General features: G+C 34.7%; 1 protein-coding gene across 1 annotated transcript in view; it reads left to right on the top strand.

Annotated features, from left to right (window-relative positions):
- LOC129234330 (location of vulva defective 1-like) overlaps window positions 1–20525 on the top strand; it is a 196802-nt gene that overhangs the window by 158283 nt on the left and 17994 nt on the right. Inside the window, exon 28 of the mRNA XM_054868323.1 lies at window positions 18271–18436. Within this exon, the coding sequence (XP_054724298.1) occupies window positions 18271–18436 (166 nt within the window). The remainder of the gene's footprint in view (window positions 1–18270; window positions 18437–20525) is intronic.

Here is a 20525-nt window from a genome sequence, read left to right as displayed (position 1 = left end):
GGTAGTTTTCTTTTCAGTTGATTGACCATTACTTCTTTTCACTTATCGAATTCTGTAATCTTACTACCATTTTATTCCACTCATGATAAAAATTAAAAATGGTTTAACTAAAAACGCGAAATCTCGCCAAGGCTACTTTGCTCGCACTATACTAAAACTGTAACCCTAAACAAATTTGGCGAAACCTTTCAACTGAGAATAAAAGGAATAAAGTAAATTCTTTCTCGGTTATTCATTTTGTTCTACGATAATATATTCAAGAAAATATTTTGCATACTGTCCATTCCAACTAAATGCTGCTGTAAAATATGGTAAGTTTAATTAATTTAAGATTAAAAAAACCCCCATATTCTTACAAATTCATACAAAACAATATAATTTTTTACCTTGTATAACGTTTTCCAAGTTTGTTAATCCAGAATTTTTGCTTTCACCAATTATTAAGGAAATAATGAAAACTAACATTATTTTGAGAAGCTCGAGAATACTACTAAGGGACGAATTAATTTCTGTAGCTGAAAGCAAACTAAGACACATCGATTGCGTTAATAAATACTCAGAACAAACTGCCTGTGTTTACGTTACCAGACACACGTGGAACGCAACGTGGCAATGTTTTAGTTTCATTTGCAGTTTTGTAAATCACCGCAAGGTAGCGTATTCGAGCGCTGGAGTTCTGAAGGCAAAAAAGTATCATCTTCTTTCGATAACAATTTGTAATGTCATATTGAATTTTCTAGCATTAATTGTTATTCTTGTCAGGCCACAATTATTATTTAGTTTTATCAAGAATTGATAAATATCGAATTCAACATCATGGAAATAGCTGCTTAGAACTACGAACTACATAGTTTGCATTAATCTTTGACGTTTAGTAATGCTTCTTGAATTCTCATTTCTTTCTACGTGGGGCAGAATATCCACAAGACTTTGAAAATTAATTTAAAAAGAATAAAGCGTAAAAATCATACGTACGAACAAAAATCACAACACTTTTAGCATTTTCTTCGTTACCATGTGCGTTTGTTTTAATTTTTAAGTCCGCCATTAGACAGTGACTTCAGTGCCCTTTTTAGTTCGTTGGAGTTGCGAATTCTTTAGTTATATCTGGAAATGCATTTTGCATACGATTCAAAAAAGGGCGCTATCTTGAGGTTTTTAATGTTAGTTTTCCTTCCACATTCTTCATTTTCCCTTATCATCCTTTTTTTTTTTCGTAATTCAATATTTTTCTGCAGCAAGCAGACGATCATTTTATTTTGATCTTCATTGGAGACTGATCGTGGCCCTTTATCTAATTTTCATTTTTATAGAGACTGTTAGCTCTATAATGAGGATTTTATTGCATTGCTGTTCTTACTCTAATCCGGATTTTCGGATTTTTTTTTTTCAAATGAGGTTTTTTTGAGCCATTTTTTGCGATTTAATGTGTTTTTTTAAAAGAGAACCTGTAGACGTGATTTTGGAAGATTTTTCAGTTTTTTTCCAAACTTTTTTTTATTTGATTTATTAAATTTATTGGCCTGTTTGATGTTTTAGAGATTGATGTTCTGATTCTAATAGATGTTTTAAGACTTAAGTATTTCAAATTTTAAAACAGTCATTTTTGGGAATATTTTGCTCAATTTATTAACATTTTTAAACACACTTTAGAAACCGATGGTATTATTTTGATTTTGGTTTTTAAAGGTACCGTCGGTGTATTTTAGAAAAGGTGTCCTCTTCGGATGAGAACTATTTCAAAATGTTTTCCTCACTTTTACGAAGCTTTTTGGGGGTAAATGGTGCGGTGGTAAAATACATTTTTCAAGATAGTTGTACTTATTTAAGACCTGATGTGTCCTAATGACAATTTCAACTATATTTTTCCTTATTTATTTAGGGAGGACGTAAAGCACGTGATCTCCGTTTATTTCTCTTTCAGAGAGCTATACAGAGATCGAGATAGCCCGTTCAACGCATTGCACAATCTAATGGGGATCGCGATTTTTAAGAGAAATGTTATTTTTATTGAGGAACTATTGACCTTTTTTTTAAGAGTGCTGTTAAGGATAGCAGTGGAACGTCAGGAAGGTATTTTCAGGGACTATTGTCATTATTTTGGTAGGGAAATTTTACTCAAAGCATCTTTTATTTCGGTCTGAGTGTTGAGCATGTATCAATTGAAGTAGGCACCTCTTTCCTTTTTCCCCGGAAGAGAGAATAACGCAATATTTGATGTAGCCAGTGCAACGCTAGGCATAGATTTCTAATTACTGTTGTCATTATTCCGATGGGAAAATTTGCACTAAAATGTTCCTGTTGTATTTTAGCCTATGTGTTTAACATGCGACACATGACACCGCTTAAGGTAACCCGTGCAACGCCGGGCGACGCAGCTCGTCGTATAAGAATCTGACCCTATGCATCTATGTTTGCATGTATGTCAATCGAACCCCTCGAGAACGGTCGAGCGTAGAGCGTCAAGATAAGTTTTTAAAAAAATTAAAATTTACGCGGATCATAGACAGCTCGGTTTCACCTTTGTAGAACGCTAATTAACGGATATATTATTTTAAACGAGTTAACTTTTTAACGAGTCATTAATTTTCGCGATTTTTACAAGCCAGTAGTAATTGCAAAATTTAAGCATTACACAAAATATTTTTTCATCATTATTTCTTTTTGTTTATAAAAATTTGGAAATGCACTTTCAAGCAGGCTAGTTATTTCAAAGTTTTCCGAGGTTCAGGGGCACAAATGGTATGAAATCAATGAATTTCATAGGAAAAAAATTATCAAAATACAAACTAAAATGCATAAACACATTATGCTTTCAAAGTCCGGGTTCCACTGGTTGCCTAAATGACGGGCCTGCTTTTAGGACCTAAATGGGAATTTTTAAGACAAAAAATAAATAAATAAAATAAAATCACTTTCTAAAAATTTGGTGTTGTTGTAAAGCTTGTAAAAATACCTTTTTGAAATATTCGTAAGAAAATATTCGTAAGGGAAACTACTAAGGTAAAACATTTGTTAACTACTTACGAGGGTAGTTATCTAAATCGTGGCAACTTAACTTCTCTTATCATTAATAAGATATCTTGTAACGTTCCTTCTAAACTCTTAAAAGAACTGGCAATAATGAATAGGCTATGAAAGTGTTGAGGAGACCAGTAACGTGGTTTCAAATCAATGTTTACCGGGAAAAAAATACAGCAGAATCGTTTCGACGATTACGGGAAGCCTGTAGTAAAAATACATTACCGTATAGGACTGTTGCACGATGGGTTAAAGCGATTTGTTGGGGTTGGAATGAGACTACGGATTTGCAATGCACAGATCGGCCTTCATTCATTCGATCATCTTGACATCCTGAGTTATCTCTTTTCCATAGACCGTCGATAGACTGACTGGGAATTAACCTTAGAGGTTGATCTCGGTCATCATGTGCCCCGAATATTAGGGCACACAACACTTCGACAGAATCAAAACTTTTCCGGTGGTCTCCAACATATTTTCCGACGTTTGGTAAATGGTTATACGATTTGCTGGTGATTACACACAAGGAATGTAATGTAACCGTACTTGTACATTCATTAAAAATTGATGTACATTCATGCTGTCATTACTTAATTTACAACTCTCGTGGTACACCGTAAGTTAGGTTAGTTTATTGGAGGTAATATTTGTTTTAATTTTAGATGACTCGAATGTGAAATATAGGCTTGAAAGTCAAGAGACACAACTAGCGAATGTAGGAACCCCATCTTACCTTAACTCTCAGCTGAAACATGCCGATGAACAACTTCTTAAACAGTAAAGTGTCTCTTTTCCTGTTGATGAAGATAAAGTTGTTAAAAGCAAAAAAAAAAAAAAAAAAAAAGACAGAAAAATGAAAATAAATGGAAACGAAACGTAAAAAGGCTGAAAATCAATTTGGGAGAATATATTTCCAGAACAGGATTAAAGCACAAAGCCAAAGAATTACAACCTGCCTGTTTAGAAAAACGTAAATTTTAATGTTATGTTAGAATATGCGTAAATGAGTCACAGAAACTCTTCAAAAAATATTATGATTTAGGAGATAAAACTCTTCAAAGAGAATATTTAGCCAGAAACATTGAAAAAATTAAGAATAAATGCGAAACATTCTACATAAGGAAAGCTTTTACGTGTGCATACTTTATATTTCAGTACACAAGATCAAAAAATACGAGTTTGTAAATTATTTTTTAATGCAACTCTGAAATCTCAAATTGTGCAATTAGTATTAAAGAAGAAAAATGAGTATGGTTTTGTTTCTCCAGAGGAAAGGGGAAAACATTCAAATCGAGTGAACAAAATATGTAATGCCATACTCCAAGGCGTAACTGGTCACATAAACAGTTTCCCACGGACAGAATCCCACTAATGCAGAGCTTCAACAAAAAAAAAAAAAAAAAAAAAGAGTATTCGGAGGGATCGCTTAATATAAGTATCATGTACCTATTGTATAGAGATCAATGTGCTGAACGAGGAATACTATTTGTTAAACATCATTATTACCAAGATGTTTTTAGCAACAAATTTAATTTGAGCTTTTAAAGACAAAAAAAAATATTTATGCTCCATGTGTGAAACATTTAAGAATCTTAGTGAAAAAGAGAAAATTGCTAAGGCTCAAGCCATCGAAAGGAATCAGGAAGAGAAAATACACTCTGTCGCAAAAAATATATATGCACCCAGAAGAAATTGAGCTACACTCACGAAACTTGGCAGGCATGTAGTGTATAAGGAGATAAGAAGATGATAAAAAACTCAGAATAAAATATAATTTTATTAAGCAGTTACAGCGTGCAAATGCTACAAATCAGTAAGTAGTAAAGCCACCTCTGGCAGCTATACTTGCCGAAACACGACGTGGCATCGAATCAGTTAGGTCCCCTGCAGAAGATCATGCCATAATCTTTGCAACTGCGTCGTTGACTCCCCTGTTTCCCGTGATGGTTGCAGTTGCCTTCCCAACACGCCCCAGATATGCTCTATTGACGAAAGGTCTGGTGACCTGGCAGGCCATGGAAGTACGTCATATCCCTGAAGACAATGTTGATGGAGTCGATCAGTATGTGGACAAGCATTGTCCTGCTGATAAATGGCACCTGGATGACTTGATAGCATAGGCAGAACAATCGGCGTTAAAATGCTGTCCACGTATCTGCGAGCCGTCAAAAAGCCTTGGAGAACAACTAGAGGTGATCGTGTGGCCCAAGAAGTCGCTCCCCACACTCTCACACTTTGTGAAAGGGCTGTATGTCGCTCGACAACAAATGCAGGATCGGAGCGCTGGCCGGTGCGCACTGAGACTGAATCGGGATTCATCGCTGAAGATCATACGCATCCAGTCTGTTACACTCCAAGCTGCCCGAGGACGGCAAAAATCCAGTCAACGCTGCCTGTGATTTGGGGTCAGTGGCAAGCGTTGGACGTCGTCTCCTAATGGTTACCTTTGATACCACTGGATGCCTGGAAGGAGGTAAGTGGCGATGAATCGTTGCTAGCGACGTTGTCGGGGCCGACGTCGCCGCTCTTTTGATTCCGCGATCATCGCTTTCATTTGTGTTCCTGGGACGCCTTGACCCTCCGCGACGGTAGACTCTCCCCTCCGTGTTCCACTGTTGCCAACACCGAGCAACAAACATATCACTCCTACCGAGGTGGCGGCCGATACTCCTGTCTGAACAACCTGCTTCTCTGAGGCCTATTATACCGCCCCTATCAAACTCTGTCAGTTGTGTGTACTGCCACTGGTTACGTCTTTGAGGCATCTTAAGTCACAATCCAGTCTACGAAGTCAACATATTCGATTGAATAGCCCTACGGCACAAGGAAACTAGGCACTTTTAAACTCTCCCACCTGTGCAACTCACATGCTCGTTGCGCGCTTAGCCTTGTTTCATTGGCGCTGAAATTTTAATCATTTGCATATCGGCTACGAAATTGCACTTGTGCCGAGTTTCATGATTGTGGCTCTAATTCTTCCAGGTGCACATTATTGTTTTGCGACAGAGCGCAGTATCCAGAATTGAGAAGAACAGTGATAAGATGAAGACTTCAAATGACAATAACACATTGTTGTACTCATTCGATTTGCGAGCTGTTACACCTTTTCCGAACGGTAATGTTTCCCTTTTTTTATTACAAAAGTAAACTGAATGTCTTTAATTTTAATATTTTCAATATCGTAGAAAAAAAAACAGGATTTTGCTACATGTGGCACGAGGGGGATGCAAAACGAGGAGCCAACGAAATCACAACCTGCATTTTCAACTACATAAAAAAATATTCTTTTGAAAAAAAAAAGAAATAATTTTCTATAGCGGAAACTGCTGTGCGCAAAACAAAAATAAATACTTGGCAGCTATGTACCTATATGCTATAGAAAATTTAACTGTTAATCAAATATCTCATAAATGTTTAATTTTCGGGCACACAGAAAATGAAAGAGATTCTATGCATTCGTGTATTGAAAATAAAAGGACTCGGACCACTTTATTTTCCTACTGAGCTAATTACCATTGCTTAGTCAGCTAAAAAGAAGGGCGCACCGTACTTAGTGATTGAAATGTCAACTGATGACTTTATACTCTGGAAGAAAGTAAGTGAAGTGATAGGTAAAATTAGTGCGAATGAAAAAGGAGAAAAAGTTCCATGGAATGAATTGAAAGCCTTGACTGTTAAGAAGGAATTCCCGAATTCAATATTTTACAAGACTTCTTTTTCTGAAAAAGAGTATAATATAACTGACGTAAGAAGAAAAACTTGAGCAAGTTGTACTAAATCCAGCTTATACAAAACCACCATCCATTCCAGTTAAAAAGAAAAATGATCTAGTTTCCTTGTGCAAACAAAATATGATTCCAAAGAAGCATCATTACTTCTTTACGTCTCTAAAGAGCACCACGACTAATGACAATGATGATAATTGCAATTCTGAATGACATCTAGTTTGTGTGTACTTCCAATAAATACGTTTAACAACTTTAGAAATTTTTAAAATTTATAACACAACCACAAAACAAAAAGCTTATTTTCAATCAGCATCACTGATGAGTTGGAAACTGCAAAACAGCTCTACATTTAGTTTCGACAGAACTGCGGAGTCGGAGTTGGGCTGATTTTGAGCTAAAGGAGTTAGAGGCTCTAAAACTCTCGGAGTCAGAGTAGGATCTGGAGTCAGTGATTTTTCCTCCGACTCCGTAGCCCTGATCTTAGCAATGTCCTAATTGAAATTGATATTTTGGCGTAAAACTCTAGGATATGTTGCTATTCGCTTTTATATCCTAGTTTTTAACAGACACTTTAAGAGCAACAGTAGGACAAGTAAATTTAATTATTTTCCTATAAGATATATTAAATTATTCAGTACACCCCTGAAAATGTACTCAAAAGCAAAGGGAGTTCCCAAAACTTTTTGAAATCAATGAACTACAGCCCTAAATATTCAGCATTGAAAAAAACAGCAAATTTTAAAATCAATTTTACTAGAAACTCTGTTTTTGCGTTTATCCTACTGTTGCTCTGAGGCGACGTTATATCATTCGATTAAATTATTTTTGCACTCAAGAACCATCCCATTCCAGAGATTGTATAAGGTCAGCTTAGGTCGGCAAGGCAAAAAGAGAAACTCTTCTAACAAGTGTGTGGCCTCACTATATCAATTAAATCAATGAGAAGTAGTGCGCTACAAATTAACTACTATAGTCACTAAATTTTTTTTCGTAGTTTGTAGTGTAGCGCTCTACTTTTTAAAGAAATTGTACAGTAAGTAGTGTGACGTAACAAAATAGTAATTTTTAGCGATTCCTGGCAACTATATTTAACAGTTTAGTAAACAAAAAAGGTTCAAACGAATCTGACTGGTGCAAATCTTGGGCGAGTATCTCAGCTAACACAATGTAATGAGCAATAAAAGCTCGTAGAAACAAAAGCCCATCTGTTAATGGCTTCCCTGACCTATCACATTCTGGCACTATCTGTTCAATCTGTTTGACGCCAACTCGGTGTTTGGCATCATTCATTGATAGAGTTCAGTCTTCGTATTTCGCCAATATTTGAATTAAATAGTGCCTGGCTTAGAAAGAAAGAAATATGAATGAGCAATAACTGTATTGTATGTAGTAGCGTCTCCAGTTTTCTGGCATCAAAACAACTGCACTAAGTCTGGATTTCCGTTTGTGATTTTAATTGTTTTATGGATTTTCCCCATTTCAGTCTTTATAGTCATTTTTTTAGTCATTTTCGGTCATTTTTTTTATGGATTCAATTCCTCATTTCAATCTTCAGTCCAATTGCGGGGGTCCCCCCCTCGCAATTGGACAATGTGGAAAATCCGCCAATGTCTGGCTGACATGCCAGTATGAGGAACATATCTGTAAATTTATTATTTTATGCTCCTTTGATTGTACTGCCGTGGGCACGTAAACTGTAGTATCTGCAGAAATGAGTTTTAGAAATATTTGAAGAAATGTGTGTTGGATTCAATACTAACAATAGGAAAAGTTGGAATTAGACGTTTTTTAACCCCGTTTTTTCAGCGGAAACCAAGTTAGCAAGTTTGTACAATAAAGCTTACGCACAGTAATGACAAAAAAGTAAAAAAAAAAAAAATGAAAAATGTGCAGATACTGCCTTTTACCTGCCCACGGCAGTATATACATGAAAGTGGGATTTTTTCAAACGCAAGCAACTATTTTATCACTCACAGAATATTTTGGAACATTTATCACATCTTGAAACAAAGTATCACTTACATCTTTTTATTCGTGTACTAATATCTAACTCATACAAATGCAGTTTCTCGTCAACTGCACTAAGAACAACTGGAAGTTTATTTGTCTTACAGAAATACCTAAAGGCTAGAAGCTTTTTCAAAAGAAACTGAGCAAATAAAAAACTTTCTTTTATATGCTTTTGACAAATAGCGCAAAAATGCTAATCTCATTTTCTTTTGAAAGGCGTTGCGTACATAAAAGATTCGTCATTATAAAAAGATGAAGATTTCGTGTTCCAGAGAATACTTGATGCAAATTCCGTTTCCTCAGGGGTTTTAAATTATCGATTGGGGCGTTTTTAAATGGTGGGGATAGAGTTTGCACGCATTTTAATCTTTAAAAAAAAAAGTTATTTTTTACAAGTTCCTAAAACTTGTTTTTTGGACATTACGTTCGATACGTTAAAGCTTTTTCATTTTATTAAGATTAAGTGTTGTGTGTTTGCGTGTAAGACCAAACTTCCATTAAAAAAATACTAAGTTGGGCACCATTTGCGATTTAAATTCATTTTATACAAATGTTTACATTTTGTGATAATGAATAACACCTTGATTGGTTTAAGAAAAATTACGAATTTGTTCAGCGGTTAATGAATGTACTCTCATATAAAGGCAGATTCCTGGGCTTTTATGTGTTATTTATTAGACGTATTTTATGTAAAATGATAAAGCAAAATCCGATTTTTTAAAGAAAAATCAACTGGTTAAAAAGTATCATTAACATTTGAAGTACCAATGGATATAATATCTAATAATTCAGGTTAAAAAGTAAAAAAATCTGATCGTCTATAATGTAAAAAAATACGTTTTAAATCTCAAAAAGTCGAGCTTCAAATAAATTTCAAAACGTAAAAATTATAAAATAAATCCTCTAAGCTGTTTTTTAATTTAGCTTGGTTCGCACTAAAAAGTATGAAATAAAACAAGTTAGTCAGTGAACACATTGTAGCGTGCATGAAATATGCGATAATTTTTGACTTCAGAATATTGTTGGGGTAGTTATTAAAAAAACATACTAAAAGTCCCCGACCCTAGGGAGTGAGATAAAGGTGGAAGGGAGGGGGTAGAAAATTTTGGGTTTTTCAAGAAAATGTCGGAAACGGTGGAAAAAATGCGTTTAAAATAAAAATTCCGGATATATGTTATGAAAAATCGATGATTTTCGGAAAAAAATCTCTCTTTTTGTCAAACATTTGCTCCTAGTGTCTCCCAGAATCGGTATTTATGAAAATTGTCAGTGACACATTTGTAGAGCTTTAAATTTCCTTCAATTTGACATGCTATTTTGTTATATTTAATTCAACCATTCAAAAGTTACAGAATTTCAAACACGCATTTTCATGGCAAAAAAATGGAACACTTACCATTCACAAATTTCAAACTGACTCGAAAGGATCGCGCACTTCCTCTTTGCTCAATGAATTCGACAATCCTTATGAACAATAAACAACATTATTGATGTTTGGGGGGGGGGGGGGTTGTGAAATTGTGACAAGAGGGAAAGAAAGAGCAAGAAGTGTGACATCAAGCATTTTTTAATACGAATATGTTTATGAAAAGTCGCTTGTAAAACGAACTTCTTGACAGGAGGGAGGGGGTTGAAAATGTTGAAAAAAAGTGTGACATTATTTATGGACAACCCTTTACCAAGGAATCGGACGAAGATTTGCAAAATTACATACATGCAGTATGAATTGGTGGACAGAGAACGTGCAGAAAGTCAGCACAATATATACTGTTTAAGGAAATTGATAACATCATTGATTTAATTTAATTTGTTGTTACTGAGGATAGGGTAGACTGACCAGTGAGTGAACATCACCCAGTGAATGAACAGCGCGTCATTTAAAAAAAAAAAAAAAGCTTCCAAAATTTTTTTTTCTGAATAAATTTACTACAAAAGCGTTCTTTATTGATATTCTAAGCTATCTGACACTTGATTGGTTACTTTGGATACGTATTTTTTCCCTGAAAAAAAATTGAAATTTTTACTGCCGTGAATCGTTCTTTCTCTCTTTCAAAATAATAAGGCTGGTTTCGTGCTAGCAATTATTTTGATACATATTATTTTTATCGATAAATTTTATTTTTAACTGTACGAAAGTAAAATTAAGTATACATATTTAGGCTATATATTTAAATTGTTTCAGTCAATGCAGAATGCGTAGATTTTCAGGTAGAGGGATGTTCAGTCACTGGGTACGAAAAATTGCGAAAACCCAGTGAATGAACAATGGCAAAATTTCTTTTGATGTAAAAAGAAATTTGAAGTTTCTTTGAGATTTTCATTTTCGTACTTTTTTGTAATGCAGACAGTTTTATATGCTTTTTTATTTATGTATTTAATTATATATTTTATAATTTCTTTATTTTTGTCTTTGCAAACAATGCACTTTTTACTGAGTTTTATCTTTTATCTATCTATATCTCTATCTGTATATTAACCTACCTACCTACATCTATCTTTCTATATCTTTATCTCTCTTGATAGATAGACAGGTAGATAGAGAGATAGAGAAATCGAAATAAATATACAAAGAGAGAGAACAGATAGGTAGATATGTATGTATGTTTGTATATATATACAGATAGATAAATAGATAGAGAAGATATAGAGATAGATATATAAAAAATAAGAGGTAAATAGATATATAGGTAGATAAATATAGAGATAGAATAGGTAGGTAGATAGATTGATAGATTTCATGATAGAAAAATAGATAGGTAGTGGTTAATAGATAGATAGGTAGATAGAGAGACTGATATAGAGATGGATTAAAGATATATAGACAGGTAGATAGACCGATAGATATAGATAGGTGGATAGATATAGATAGGTAGATATATTGATAAGGAGATAGTTAAGTAGATAGACAGAAATGTAAAAAAGCAGGTAGATAGATAAATATATTGGTTAGGATAATAGATTAATAGATATTTAGATGTACAGACAGATAAAGAGGTAGATTGTTAGGTAGGTAGACAGATAGATAGATAGATAAGTATATAGATAAGTATGTAGATAAGTAGATATAGATAGATAAATAGATACATAGATAGATAAGTATATAGATATATAGATAGATTGATATATAGATGGATAGATAGGTAGATAGATATATAGATAGATAGATAAGTAGATAAATTGATAGATAGATAAATAGATATATAGATAGATAGATAAGTAGATAAAATGATAGATAGATAAGTAGATATATAGATAGATATAGAGATAGATAGAGAGATAGATAAGTACATTGATAAATAGGTAAATAGACATAGAGATAGACCGATAGATGTGTAGATAGAAAAATAGATAGAAAGGTATATTGATAGATGGATACAGATATAAAAAGATAGATATAGATAGATTGATAGATATAGATAGTTATATAAATAGATAGATAGATAGATAAATAGATATAGATAGTTATATAGATAGATCTCAAAGAAACTTAGTTTCATTTTTAATCAAAATTTATCATTTTCATTCACTGGGTCGTTGTACCATTTTTTCTTTAAACACCTAAAATAGTCGGAAGCGGTGCCATTTAAGTTCCCTAGATTTTTTAGAAATATTTACATTGATCAATTAAAATGTCTTAACTATCACGATCTGTATAGTATAGAATTTCAAATTACTAGGATTTTTAAAAAATGAAATTGTGCTTAACTGTTCATTCACTGGTCGGTCTACCCTATCTAGTCTACGAAACTGTTAGGCAAAAAGAGACGACTGTATAAACCATATGGTCATCAATGTCAGTTAGAAAATTGAAACGACGGTCAAACAAGAAGACGTCTCTGTCCTACTTTCATAATAACAGTCAGCTGAAAAATCCGCTAATGATGAAGCTGTTGAAAAACGAGACAAATACGCTCCGAGCTGTAGGTGATGTTGACGTTGATATTGCGATGACGGTTATCATCAGATGGCAAAATTCTTCGGTAGCTATCATTTGAGAGAAAGTCCTCCTGGTTGTTCTCTTTATAGAAAAATCCCCAACTGATCATCACATCTGCTGTCAAAATGTACCAGAAATCTAAAATCATACAATATGTATCTAAAGTATATATCAACAGTTCTTCTTCCCCTGAATCCATTGAGGCTGATGGGGTCATATAAACTGTTATGGTATTGTGCTCTAGCCACAGAAACCTCCCTCAACGAGTTCCGTTACAAATCATTTATTAAAGTAGCTGCAAACATCAAGACTGATCTTTAACTCTGCCGTACCAGGGGGTTTGGAAAAGGAGGAATGACCAACTAGTGCCGAAACTCTCGGAATCGGATGTTGCTCCTGACGGAATCTTCAAGATGATTTTGACCGCTTGCTTTTCTACAAGTGACCGGAAGATCACTTGTAGAAGATCATCGTTAAACTGCTCTGTCGCAAGCTTGCATTGCAAGGGCAGTTGCAACAACGGAATCAAAATATTTATCCAGGACGAAGGGGACGACGATGACATCAATACATTACCAATTTCTAAGAAAAACTTTCCACTGCTGGTGACATGACCCTTCCGCTTCAGAATAAAACCAAGGTGTCACCTTAAAGATGATGATTTCATTTTCTAATTACTGTCAGTCCATATTCCATATAAACACTTTCAAAATATGATTAGTAATAATGTAATAAAAAATATAATTTCAAAAAGGTGCTGCCGATCAGCTACATTTACCTTATTTTTATTTTTAAAATTTTCATTGCTAATAGCGTTACATATTCATTTCAATAAGAGTAACGAAATTGAGTACATGCTAGTACTTCATAGTTTTTGATTGCTTGTCAGTTGGGTGCCGTGTTGATTGGGCATAGGCTTCGTATTTCTTTGGTATCAGGTTTGAATCTGCAATTCAAGTCTTAAGTCGGTGGATTTTCAAGACACAGAAAACCGTGAGGGTTTTTGTCACATAATTGCTGCACAAAACTCCTTGAGCGTCTACTTGGCACAGATACTCTGAGACAAAAAGAACGAGATAATTTTATTTTCCCGGAAAGTGTTGGTTTTTAAGAAAGCATACCTAAAAAAGCACTGGAAATGTGACATAGATGTATGAAAACAATTTCACAATAAATTTAGTTAACTTTCACTTTTATTCGGAAATACATTTTGGGTCAGGGACTTCAGTGAGTATATTTAATTATTAACTACTTCTAACACATTTCTTACTGAGGAAGTGCTGTATTTCTGCACTTCCTCAGTTCACTTTCGTTAAACAATGCCATGGGTATGGAGCTAATTCAAACTGAATATACGTAGTTCTTTCTTGGTAAGGGGCTGTTCATAAACGATGTTACACTTATTTTTCAACATTTTTGCCCCCCCCCCCACTTTTGTCACAAAGTTCGTTTTGCAAGCTACTTTTCATAAACATATTCGTATTAAAAAATGCCTGATGTCACACTTCTTACTCTTTCCCCCTTGTCGCAGAATCACAACTTCACCCGCCCCCCTTAAACATCATTTGTGTTGTAGTAATCCACAAATACTTCATTATTGTCCATCAGGATTGTTGAATTCTTTGAGGAAAGAGAAAGTGCGTGATCTTTTCGAGTCGGTTTGAAATTTGTGAATGGCAAGTGTTCCATTTTTTTTTTTTTTTTTTTGCCATGAAAGTGCGTGTTTAAAACTCTGTAACTTTTGATTGGTTGAATAAAATATAACAAATCAGGATATCAAATTAAAGGAAATTTAAAGCTCTACAACTTTGTTCTTTCATTTGCTTCATGTACTTTCATTCCCATGAATGCTGATCGTGGGAATTGTTAGACACAAATGTGTGACAAAAAGAAAGACTTTTTTCCGAAAATCATCGATTTTTCATAACATATACTGAGAAAATTATTGGAAATTTGACAAATATGTGTAGAAACAGTTTCGTAGAAAGTTCATTTAGCTTGAATTTTTATTTTAAACGCATTTTTTCCACCGTTTACGACATTTTCTCGAAAAACCCAAACTTTTCTTCCCCCCTTCCTTCCACCTTTAGCTCACCCCCTAGGTGCGTGGACTTTTAGTATGTTTACTTACTAACTACCCCTAACAATATTCTTAAGTCGAAAATTATCGCATATTCCATGCACGCTACTCCCTGTTTTGAGCATTCATTGATTGGGCAATGACTTTTTGATTGAAACACACAAAAATGGAAATTGATCTTAATAATCGTTGTGTTTCTGTTGAGTCTAAAGCATTTATTAAAATTAAATTGAAAATTTTGAAGGAAGAAATTAGCGGTATTCAGCTCTGTACGAATAACTTTTACTATATTGCCTATATTTCTTCTCTTCTCACTTTTAATTTTAATTTTATTAGCTATTCTAGAATTAACATAAAGATATTAATATCAACCTCAATTTTTGAGTACAGCAATTAAGAAATCATATGCTGTTTTATTTCATACTTTTTAGTGCGAACGAAGCTTACAGAAATAGTCTTTAAAATTAAAAAACATTTTTTATATTTTATTGTTTCTTTTTGCATGTTTCTGTTACATAAACTGTTGCATTGTAAAAGGGTCATTTCACGGTATTTTTGAACTTACGTCGAGTCCGTAACGTGTCCTTTTTTGCCATAAATTTTTAATTTACTGTTTGATTTGCAAATTCTTTTAATTAGAGTTGGTGTGTTGGTAGGAAAAGCTCAAAATAAAATAATATGCTGATCAAACAGAAAATTAAGAAGTTATGCCAAAAAATTTTCACGTTATAGACTCTACATAAATGTCTAAATTACCGCGAAATGACCCAAAAGCAAACATATATTCATATTTATGACTATTTTTTTTATTTGAAATATGTTTCCACTTTTAAATCATGGTTATAGAAGTAGGATTTATAAGACAGTTTTGGCAATGATGATCAAGAGCTAAAAGTTTTTCACATAAACCCATATCTTGCCTCTTCCCACTCAAACCATTGTACTGACTCGCATAACTACTTTCTTAATCCTTTAGCCAGGCCGAAGTGTGAAAGGGGAGCATTTTCTGAATTATTCAAAAAGTTTCAGCAGTTTTTTTTTTTTTAAATAACTGTTATTAACTTTGCAAGTACTCGATCGGTAAAAATCAAAGTTTTAAAACTGACTTAAAAAACGGTCAAAGCATTTGATGAATAGTGTCAATGTACAGAAAGGAAGTGACCCCGATTCCGCTGCCAAAAATCCAAGACTGCTCTGTCATTAGCGCTCGTTGAAAGGTAGTAATGGCGTTTTGGGATGTCAAATTTACAAATTGAACTACCAACTATGAGATGAAGAAGCTTATAAGTTAAAAGTAACAAAATTAGGCTTCAGTACGGTTCGATAAAATTGAGAAAAAACTTTCATGAAACATGACCCTGTGCCCTTATTGCCACAACTTCACAGAATGAGAAAGCCCTGTTAGAAAACCCCTTCGCATACACGCTCCCGAAACTCGTCATTTTAACAGACTCAACCAATTTTGGTGCGGGACAGAATAGGACGTTTGGAGTAGTTGTGACAGCACATTTTGTTTTATACATACAAATAAAACAAGCTAGATAAAAAATAAAATTAGCTAGATAGGTGATAAATAAAGGCAGAAAAAGACTTGACTTGCTGAAATACATCGCTGGAAGGGACTGCGGTGCGGATGCTCGTGCTCTCAGACTGACATACACCTCTTTGATCCTCTTTTGATCTGGCCTATCATAGAGTATGTCTCTCAAATTTATTTCAGTGCATCACCTACTAATTTGGCAAAACTGGACCATGTACAGTCAAGCGTTGCTAGGATTATCACTGGCATGAGAAATAGCTGCCCAACAGAACGTTCTTTTCGAAAGTGACATCAAGAGCCCTTGGGTCTGAGAAGAAACCTAATATTTACAAAATAATTTTGTAAACTTTAAAGCTACGGAGTTAATAACCGCACATCTGCATGCCTTATAAACTGGAGAAACAGATAGAGACTGAAAAGAGATAGCTCTTTTTCTCGAATGCAAACGATGAGTCTATTGTATCAGGACATAGAAGAACATGTTTTGAAAAAAGTCTTTAACCCTCTAGAGGGCTTACCTAATGTCTATTTTAGATCAGAAATGGGAACTCATTCTTTCAAAAATCAAGATACGCCTGAATATCTACGTCAACTCGCATTGGAGATTATTAATCAAATACCAGCTGCTGAAACACTAATTTATACTGATGGCAGCAAAAATCACCGGAACTCATGTGGCAGTGGAATCTTTATACAGGCTCCTAATTGCTCTCATAAATTCAAAATTAGGAATCCAGACTTCCGTTCCGTTTTTAGATCCGAGTTAATTGCCATTGATGAAGCTCTCAGAATCATCAAGGCGGTAATATCTTCTGCTGAAATATGGATTTTATATGGCAGCCAACATCTTAGCAACTGGGCAAACGTTGGAGACAAAACATCTGTCTCAATGCTTAAAAATCTTAAAGAACTCACCCAGCAGCATAAGATATTTTTTCAATGGATTACATCTCACATTGGTCTCTTTGGTAATGACATAGCGGACCTAATGTCCACGGAAGTGTCACTGAAAATTTGTTCTCGAGAAGAATTTTGACCTTCTCAGAAATTTGTTCTAAAATGAAAACTTTGAACCAAGATCTTTGGAAGACTTCTCCGACTCACCCCTGTAGAATAGACAGTCCCCAGGTGGTGCCTTTTCCATCAAGGCGGATAGAGTCCTCCAAACAATAATCAGTAGGCTTGCAAGTGGGCACTTCAAGTGTTTTTCCTCTCATTTAGGTGAGAAATTTTTTGAGATCTGTACTTAATGTAGATTAGTGCAGGCATCTCCAGATCATCTTTTGCATTGTGCGAGAATGGACAGAGAGGACATTTACTCCAGTCCTCTCCTGGTGTACTATTTTTTGAAGACTCTTGAGCTCATGGACCTGGTCAAGACTGCGACTAGACAGGAAAAATAAGTCATCAACATCATCATCATCATGAAACAAGCTAGAAATTTTATTTTTGCTAGCAACAGTAAGGACTTGTCGTAAGCATTACACATTAACAGTTATCGTTTCTAAATATTATGATTGAAGAATATGCAATAAAATGCTCGTGACAGAACGGGACTCGTATGTGTCTCATTCCGTCGCAGGCATTTTTTATTGCATATCGCTCAATAATTTTCTTCAAACTGACTAACTTTTGATGTTCTACATAGTTCTTATAACAAATTGTTACTGTTGCAATAAAAAATAAAATTTCTAGCTTGTATTATTTGTATTTATGAAACAAAATCTAGTGCCAAAACTACTCCAAATGTCCCGTTCCATCACATAAAACAACCCGTGCATATTAGGTCGAGTATTGAGATTCTACTGCATTATTTTAATTTCTGATGCTAGATCCGAAGCTAATGACAGACTCGAATTTGCTATCAACATGTTTTCGATGTAAAATGTACTTAAATAAAGACGTTTTCAAGCATATCACTTATTCTGGATCCTTCTACTGTTTCTTTATACAGGTGCTTGGGGCAACTGAATTACCTTCGCATCTGGCACGACAACTCGGGCCCCGGAAAGCATGCATCATGGTATCTCAACTACATAGTTGTAAAAGACATTCACACGAGATACAAATATGAGTTCATTGTGGACAGGTGGTTGGCCGTTGAAGAAGGAGATGGTCTGGTATGGCGTTCATTCCATTAACAATATTGATGAGAAATTTATGTTGCAACCGTAGTCACCCTTGCAAACGAGCTCCCCCCCCCCTCCTCGGATACCAATTGGAGTTACCGAATCTGTCAAAAAGATTTGAAATAATTTTTGAACCTATGTAAGATTCTTTAAAGCCAGATAAAATAATAGAGGGGGATTGTTTCGTTTTTAGAGGAAAGCAACTTTATCAGTATGAACTTTAACAATGGGATTGTTTCCGAATCATTAAAAGATTTTCTTTCTGAAAGAGCATGCTTGAAAACATAGGATTTGACCATTTTTGAAATAATTTGACAAAGTTTAATATTTTTTTCGCTGCGCAGATTCGATTTCATTTCCTATGCTACTGCACATAACATCACAAGTGATGAAATGCCATTAGCGCCGAGTGCAAAATTTAATTCACTTCTTACTCGCATGTACTGACAACAATATGGTCAATAACGAGCGTAGAGCGCAAAATTTAATTTTATCTCAATTATCATGAGCTGGAAACGCGGTAGACAGCAAGCGTAAACATTCAGCGTTCACTTGTGACGACATAAAGATCATGCTTTGTTTGAAAAATCAGACATTTTAAAGAATTAATTAAAAATTAAGCGTTTCAAAAAAAAGTTTTTTCTCCCTCCATGTTATTTTTTTTCTTTTGCTCGTTCTTTCAACTACAGTGACTAAAAGTAGTACTTTTTTTGGCTGATGAAAACAACCCCATTACCATCTTCTCCAAATGGTGTTGAACCAGCACAGACAGAATTAAAAAAAAAAAAAAATCCCGCTGGTCACAGTGTGCCGTCAGAAGCAACAGCAACTGCTGTCTCACATCTTTTGGTGATGAAAGAATCAATTCTGTGCAATAAAAGAATGTTTTCAACAACTGCTGAAGGCTTTCACGGCCGGCGTCAATATGAAAAGAGAACGTTTCGGACTTATTGACTGTGATCTAAAAGAAAAAGAAGAAAAATCAAACGTTTCGTCGAGCAATGCGGCTGACATCATCGGTGGATGGGTTCAAAGTGACTAATGGGCTGTCCAGTCGCTCTGGTATTTACAGGGCTCCCAAATGGTCCGCTTTTCCCGCCAAAGTCCGTTTTTTAGGGTTAAGTCCGCTTTAGACCGCTTTTTAACATTTTGGTCCGATTAGTCCGCTTTTATATTGTTTTACTTAAACATCAGATTTTAAAAGTTTTCCATTTTGTTAAAATATACTGTACACCCAAACACGCGGCCGCGGCGCCTTAACCTGACTTTCCCGTATTATTTCGCGTCAGATTGACGTCATTACTCCTCCAACCGCTGCAGCATGGAAATCCATAAAAAAGAGGTTTGGGGGAGGAGTTATGACGTCAAATCGCGGAGCAGGGGAGCAGGGTGCTACCAATATTTTTCGGAATTTCAGCCTTACGTTTGCAATAACGAATGAACTTTCCGAACTCGGATCTCGATAACTCGAATATTCCATTATCTCAAAGTTTTCATTTGATCCCAAGCTCTTGAGACTGCTGTGGAAACTTCCCATAACTCGGAACGTTTTAGTCGGTCCCTTGGGACTTAGAGTTGTCGCCCGTTGACTGTAATAGTAAAGCTGCTATGAACCACTACTTTTGCAAATAAATTCGGAAGTAATCTCGTGGCGCATGCGCCATTTTTTTTACAGGTGCATATGTTCGTAAATTTTACGCCCTTGAAAAACCTTCAAAAGTTCCTGAAAAAAAAACCTAAACCTTCTCGCGTTTGAAATTTAAATCCTTTTGCATCTTGTAAATATTTTGATGTTTTTGACAGCAGAAGGTTATTTTGACATATATTACTTTAGATTAGCTTATTTTTCGTTTAATTTCAACAATTGACGAAGTAATTATTTCGGAAACCATGGCAACACTGAACTTACTCGGACTTCGTGGAAAATGAGTTTCAATGTTTGAAATTTCAATCTTTTTGCATCATGAAAATATTAAAATATTTTGCCCAATCGAGTGTTATTTTTCCAAATTCTACCTTAGCATAGCATGTTTTATGTTTAATTTAGTAGAAAATAAATGAATGTATTTTATGGAAAATA

The sequence above is a fragment of the Uloborus diversus genome, chromosome 1 (genome assembly GCF_026930045.1).
Source record: "Uloborus diversus isolate 005 chromosome 1, Udiv.v.3.1, whole genome shotgun sequence".
Lineage (NCBI taxonomy): Eukaryota > Metazoa > Arthropoda > Arachnida > Araneae > Uloboridae > Uloborus > Uloborus diversus.
The sequence above is the reverse complement of the archived record's forward strand: the minus strand, read 5'-3'. Positions and strand labels throughout refer to the sequence as shown.